This window comes from Stegastes partitus, unplaced genomic scaffold (assembly GCF_000690725.1).
Source record: "Stegastes partitus isolate 25-593 unplaced genomic scaffold, Stegastes_partitus-1.0.2 Scaffold1434, whole genome shotgun sequence".
NCBI lineage: Eukaryota > Metazoa > Chordata > Actinopteri > Pomacentridae > Stegastes > Stegastes partitus.
In genome coordinates this window covers 132418-139116 of record NW_007579165.1, presented here as the reverse complement: position 1 = coordinate 139116, position 6699 = coordinate 132418, and the positions used below count along the sequence as shown (strand labels likewise).

At 44.9% G+C, this 6699-nt stretch overlaps 1 protein-coding gene across 1 annotated transcript in view; it reads right to left on the bottom strand.

The window, feature by feature from the left end:
- Positions 1 to 204: 204 nt before the first annotated feature.
- nop9 (NOP9 nucleolar protein) overlaps positions 205 to 6699 on the bottom strand; it is a 13601-nt gene continuing 7106 nt past the window's right edge. The window contains exons 6-12 of the mRNA XM_008299573.1: positions 2813 to 2954; positions 2523 to 2715; positions 2296 to 2436; positions 2010 to 2129; positions 1640 to 1852; positions 1404 to 1509; positions 205 to 434 (exon numbers count right to left, since the gene is read on the bottom strand). Of these exons, the coding sequence (XP_008297795.1) occupies positions 280 to 434; positions 1404 to 1509; positions 1640 to 1852; positions 2010 to 2129; positions 2296 to 2436; positions 2523 to 2715; positions 2813 to 2954 (1070 nt within the window). The 3' untranslated portion in view covers positions 205 to 279. The remainder of the gene's footprint in view (positions 435 to 1403; positions 1510 to 1639; positions 1853 to 2009; positions 2130 to 2295; positions 2437 to 2522; positions 2716 to 2812; positions 2955 to 6699) is intronic.

Sequence of the window (6699 nt, the reverse complement as noted above, 5' to 3'; positions counted from 1 at the left end):
AAGATTTAGAAATTAAAAGTTGTAGCAGTTGTGAGTCTGTGGTCAGTGTTTCAGTGACTGTTTGTGTTCACACAGCTGAGCTACTGGATTAAAGGCCTCAGCTTCTGAATAAATGCTCCTCCAGTGGCCCCTGCAGGTCAAACTGCTTCTTACATTCAATAGTACATCCTTAATAGAAGCTTAAAATGAGCACACGATTAAGGAATCATTTCATATTCTTTTATTCAATTACACTGAAAAAAAAAGAAATCGCTAAAAGATTGTTCAAATATGTACTTTTCATTCCAGAATGTCGCTGAAAAGCTTCCGCTTCTTGGACTCTCCGGTCTGTATTTCCTGCCAGTGGGCTCTTCTGTGTGTGAAGTGAGAGAGGGCGAATTTGGCCCACACATGACGAGCAAACTGATCCGACCTCAGCTGGTTTTCGCTGGGAACTGGAAAAGGAAGAGAGAGAGAGAGACAGGAATGGGAGTCATGAATAGGGAAGTGAGCGACAGGAAATGTGTTTTGTACCGAAGTGAGTGAAAGCTTCTGTCAGTTGCCCTTTTCAGAGATAGAAACAATCCTGGCCTCGTCGGTCTGTTAAAGCGATGGCACTCTATCATCCAGTAATAGGTCGCTTTTATGTTATTGGTCCTCACGGATTCATTCAGGCGAACACAACATGGTGACGGGGATAGCAGCGGTATGTGTGATGTTTGTCACACACATGACAACAGACAGTACGCCACATGACATAATGTGTAGTAAAAACACAACAACAAACAAACGACTTCAAATAATTTAACCGCAGCTTAAATCTTGATTCGCTATGTGGCAGCTCACCTGTCTAAGGTGAAGAGAAGTACAGTGTGACTTGCTGTTACATCCTGATCGATCCTGTCTCCATATCAAGGACAATTTGTAAGTTATTAATTTAATTCCTGTTGCTGCTGCTTTGGAAACGCTCATATGGATCCTGCTGCTGTCTGAGGAAGGACTCCTACAAACAGCTACAACTCCTACCAACTTCAGCTTCTGTTAGCGTTTTGTCGAAACCTGGATTGAGCTCTTTATTGGTGAGTCTGATTAATCTGCTGCAGTCTGTCTTCATCCCCGTTAAGTTTTATGTTTACGGACATTTTGGTTTGTAGTAAATGTGAAATGGTAGAGAAAGGTGTTGTGTGTGATGTGTTTGGACTAAAATTGGTGCTCAAATGTGGAAAAAGCTTGTGCGTGTCGATTTGTTTATGTGACATCACGCGCTTCATAGTTGTGTCTTCATGCTTGTGTCATGTTGAAAGTGATACAGAAATGCTACTAGATTCGGACTTGTAGGAGCTCCGTGCGAATTTTACAAAGAAAGTGACACACGCCATCAGATTAACAGAAAGGAGCAAAGTGTCTGAAAGCACTAGCATTACCTAGTTCCTGCGCGATGCTTTGCCTCTGACTGACTGAGGCGCTGTTCCACACAGCTTCAAGTACCCGACTGCCCAACCGTGAACAGGCCATTTGGACGTACTGACCCTGGGAGGACAAACATTGTGACAAGGAAAGACAATGATGATGAATCTTACATATGTTGCATCTTCTTGGAGTCATTTTTTACAATTATACTAATAAAAAAAATCTAATCAAATTAGGTCATCACATGTACCTCCAGTCTCTTGAGGATCTTGCCCCTGCCCTTGTCGCTGGACGTGGTGATGAGGGCCTGGAGGACGTGGCTGCCTGCCGGGTCAGAGGCCAGCGTGAGGAGGTCAGCGGGGGTCAGAGTTCGCAGGCTGCTGAGGAGGAGTGACCGCTCCTTGAAGCGAGCCAACGCCTGGACCAGCCGGGAGCCGTGGTAACAGATGGAGGTCAGTGGGACCTGCGAACAACCGACAAAACCACCTCACTGCATTTGAAATACCGATCCAACATCAGCTCAGTAGTAATCAGGAGGGTTGTCTGGAGCTGCTAATTCAACTGAAATGAATTAAAATCCAGCCACAACTGATTTGGCCAGACGTCCCTCGGCTGTTTACCTCTGTCTGTATGTTGCCCTCTGCTGTTTCAGAGTGGTAGTACACCTCGTAGGTGAGCAGGGACATGAAGAGAGGGAGGCAGCTGACGTGTCTGGAGCCGGGCTCAGCGCAGTGGAAAGCCTGGGAGGCAACGAATCAACAGGGCTTCCATTATCCACCAATCAAACGTTAAGTAGTTGTTGTGCACCATCAATTTCCCTCATAGAGGAGGAGGAGGAGGAGGTGTTGTATTGATTTAAGACCCACGTGGATCTCTGCATTTTAATAACAGCTCCTCGTAGCTTACACTGAGGAGGCACTGCATTATCTCGTCCTGTCTCTCTTCGCTTTCTGCGCAGCTTTCTGCCAGCTGGACGATCACACCCATGTGACCCACGGCCAAGATGGCCTCCACGCCCTGGACCAGCTCGTCAAACAGCCTCAGGAACTGTGGAGGAAAGGAACCGTGAGGGGAATTAGCAGCGGCCGCAAAATCATCCCTCCCGTCTGCTTGAACACAAAACGTGGCCCTACCAGTTTGTATTTGGCTGCGGCTGCGGTTAGCCTCTGTACGGGGAAGTTGGCGATGGGATGGAGGGCCAGATCGACCAGCTGACCCTTGAGGTGGTTCTTGTAGAGGTCCCTGAGAAGAGACTTGTGGGACAGCTGGATGATGGTCTCTATGAGGCGACTGGAGGCCTGGTCCTTCAGAAAGACCAGAAGTGGGCTACGGGGAAAGCAAAAACAACAAAGCCTTGTAAATAAAAAAAAAAAAACAGGTCAGTATACTTAAAAATAAGTTTCAGTGCACCAGATTCTCTTACCTCACTCCGGGAGCAGCGCTGCGACTCGTCAGATACTCCATGATGCGTTTGAGGAGCTGTTTGCAGAGTTTGGGTCGTTTTCTGTGGCACACGGTCAACATGGTCTGAAACACGGCGCTGGCGACGGCGTCTGTCACGCTTACTGGAAGGAAAAGAGATGCTTGTTCAGATTTCCTGCCAACTTAAAGGCAAAACAAGCTGTGTGTACATTCAGAGTTTCTCACCAAAACACACCCCCTTTGTTCTAAACCGCATATTTTTGACTTACAGTACGTCCTGCAGCTTCCCCTACAAACTGTGTACTGTTGCATGCAGTAGGCAAAGAAGTAGGACAAACTACTTTGTCATAATGTTGTCTTGATACTCTGCCATACCACTGCTACAACTCTGGTTAGCAGAGGGGCTTCTATGCCACTGCTGTGACCTTATTACTTTTGCTGAAACTACTGCAATAAAGAAAAGAGAGAAGATGTCGGAACTGAGTAACGCCATAAACAGACTGTAATCAGAGTCCCTGGTATTTCTTATCACCTCAAAATTGTGTTGCTAACAGCCCGTAATGAACAAAAAACATGATGTGTATGGCTGTAAAACTACCTCTGGTTGGTTGTCAGGACTGCGCTGTAAGTACCTGATAAGTAATGTCATAGATCCCTGATTCTGGAGTGAGAATAAATACTTAAGGCTACCCATCAGTCAGTTAGAGGTGAGGAATCCTCTTGGATGAACATCTTCATGAATCAAAAAAAAAAGGAGTCCAGCTGCCTTCTACTGAATCACTTTGTTTTTTTTCGGTATTTTTACTGCTTCCTCCAGTACAGAGCAAAATGAAAGACATGAAATTGTTGAAATAACCCAAATGGAATTACGTCGTAAATGAAAAGATTTTACTCAAACCAAAATGCTGCAGTCACACAACCTAAGTGCCCCAGGCCTCTAGGGGCAGTAGTGAGCTTTTCACCTGAGAGGCAGACAACGGTGAGCGAGACAAATAGCGTTAGTAGCTGTATGAAAAGGTGTGTATTCTCTCATCTCCATGGATAAACATAAATACCAGAGAGAACACAGGGAGATGGTAGTAAAACACCACTTCAGCACCCATAGAATCACAGTGACTGGAATGTTACAGACTTAAAAACTGCCCCTAGAGGCCTGTGGCACTTCCGTTGTGTGACTGGATGTGCAGTGATTTCTTTTTGCAGCGTGTTTCTGTTTATGCAACGCATTCATGTATATGCAGCTTGTTTGTGTACACGGCCTTTGCCCCCGTTGGCCGCCGTACATTATACCCTTTGTATTCTGACAAGCAGCTTCAAGATGTCGTCACTAAAGGTTCTCTCACTGTCTTGAAGGAGGTCCCACATATACAGACGTTTGTGAGGCCGATCTAAGTGGGTTCATGAGATGTTTTTCTTCACGCTTTGCGGTGGGCACCATTAGACAGTTACCACCCGTTCACCTTTTCCGAATCTGACAAAGACAAAGCAGCTGGAACTCAAAACCTCCCATTTGTACTCTCATAGTGAAGTCCAGATTTCCACCAATCTTCCGTCCATTCCTTGTGTTTCTTGGGCTGAGCGGTTTCCTTCTTCTCGGTCTCCCTCAGCAGTGTTTTTCTTGCAGCAGTTCAACCATGAAGCCCTGATTCACACAGTCTCCTCCAAACAGTTGAGACGTGTCTGCTGCTTGAACTCTGGGAAGCATTGATGTGTAACTCTGTTAAAAGAACTTCTCCTCTGCAGCAGAGGGAACTCTTGGTCTTTCTTTCTTTCCCAGGGTGGTCCTCATGAGAGCCAGTTTCATCATCGCTTCTGATTTGTTTTTGTGACTGAACAAACTTTTTGACGTTCTCCAGACTGACCGACCGTCATGTCTTAAAGTAATGATGAACTGTCAGCCGCTGACCATCTCAAACATATTTAGAGGACGAGGAATTCAGCCAAATTGTTGAAAAAACATAAAGAAACACCTTTGAATTACCAGTTGTATCCAAACTTTTGGCTGACACTGTTTATCCTCCAAACTTAAGCAGTGATAATTAGACAGATATTTTAGTTTAGACCAATATTTTTCTAATCCAAACCATAAAACTAAAGCTGCACTGTACCTCCCCCCATACTTACAATGTATTTAGTCTCTCATTTTAATTAGATTCATGTCATAATGGTCAGAAAACTTAATTTAATGGCTCCTGCTGTGCCAGATTCCACCACATCTCTGTCAGATTAATGGTCTGCTAAAGCCTATAGTTTAAATCTGGCTTGACGTTGTTAATAAATGGATAGACTTGAGGATAAAACGATGCTTATTTCTGCCAGGGCGCGCTGCTAAAAGCCACTTAGGTTCCTCTGCGCCATCTGTACTTGCCGCGACTTAATTTATTGACTATTTCATTTTGTTTTGATATTAAAACTGCAAGGTTGGATTTAGCATTTGAATTATAAACACCATCTAGACAGCATTTTATTCACAGAAGCTGCCCTTGGGCTCTTCCTCCTGTGATTGTCTGTTGAGTTCTCGCTTAAAGAGTTTTCAAATTCCTACAAAAACGTCAGAGCAGTCAGTAGAGCACAAGTAGAGTAAAGCGGCAACGCTGACGTCTGACTGAAATGAGACCTGAGTAGAAGATAGAATCAAGATAGATCCCGGAATAATGGAACTAAAGCCGTGCTTTCCTTTCCGTTAATCTGACAGCATTTGAATGTGTCGGCTTCACGTCTGAATGAGCACCTTGGTGACTTATCCACAGCGGTGATGGCAGTCGCACTAGATTGGACCTAATGACGTTTCCGTATCACTTTCTGCACAGCTGCGGTCTAAAGTGCATGCAGTCACATTGACAGGCACACACACACAAAAATGTGCTTTGAGTTCCGTGAAGCGATTCGGGGAAGCACCGATACTGGAGCAAAAACAGCACACAGAGAGCTAAAGAGACGGTTTGCTGCCAAAATCACAAAACGCATTTCTCGCTCACTTTGCCCGACAGTTTTACATCAATTACAAACTGAAATGTTGGTAATAATTTAACTGCCAGGACGACAGACACAAGCCAGGCGTCGGATTAATGAGAGTCACCGATAATAAATGGTACCCAGGTTGTTGACAGATGTTAACTGGAGCTGAAGCTTGTTACTCTCAGCAGCTTGTATGAGTCTCCCCTTTGATTTAATTAAATACCTGCAGCATCAGGCAGCAGCAGGATCCGTATATAAGGGCTTTAAAAACCTTAAAAATCAGTATCTTGGTAAGACAAACGGTTCGCTCGCCCTTTATCTTAATTTGTGACCACACTAGGAAAAGTTAGTTTAAAATGATCTGAAATAAATAATTGTTAACTGACAAATTGTTGATAAAAATGTAATAAATTTACAATATATGAGGTGTGTCAGACTACAAACTACAAGTTTTCCCTTTCCTAGTAATCTTCCTGGAGTCTTCTCCAGCCTTCTCTGCCACACCACCATGCACTCCTGGAAGGATTCGTCTGGGATCCTCCTCAGCTCCGTCGTCACAGCCATCTTGATGTCGTCCACGTCTTCTAAATGGGTCCCCTTGATGACCCCTTGAGCTTGGGGAAGAGGAAGCAATCCCACGGAACTATGTGGGGTGAGTAGGGAGGATGCTCCAGCACGGAGATGTTCTTCTCAGCCAGGAACTGTGGGATGCTCAGGGCGGTGTGAGCAGGCGCGCTGTCATGGTGAATCAGCCACGACTTGTCCTGCCACAACTCTTGAACGAAGCAAACGCTGCAGGATCTCGTTGTAGACGTGCTGGTTGGTGGTCAGAAGGGGAAAACTTGTAGTTTGGGTTTGAAATATATCTTTTGTGACACCAGTCCTGGAACCTTTCTGACACACCTCGTATTAACTGATATTGCAGAAGAC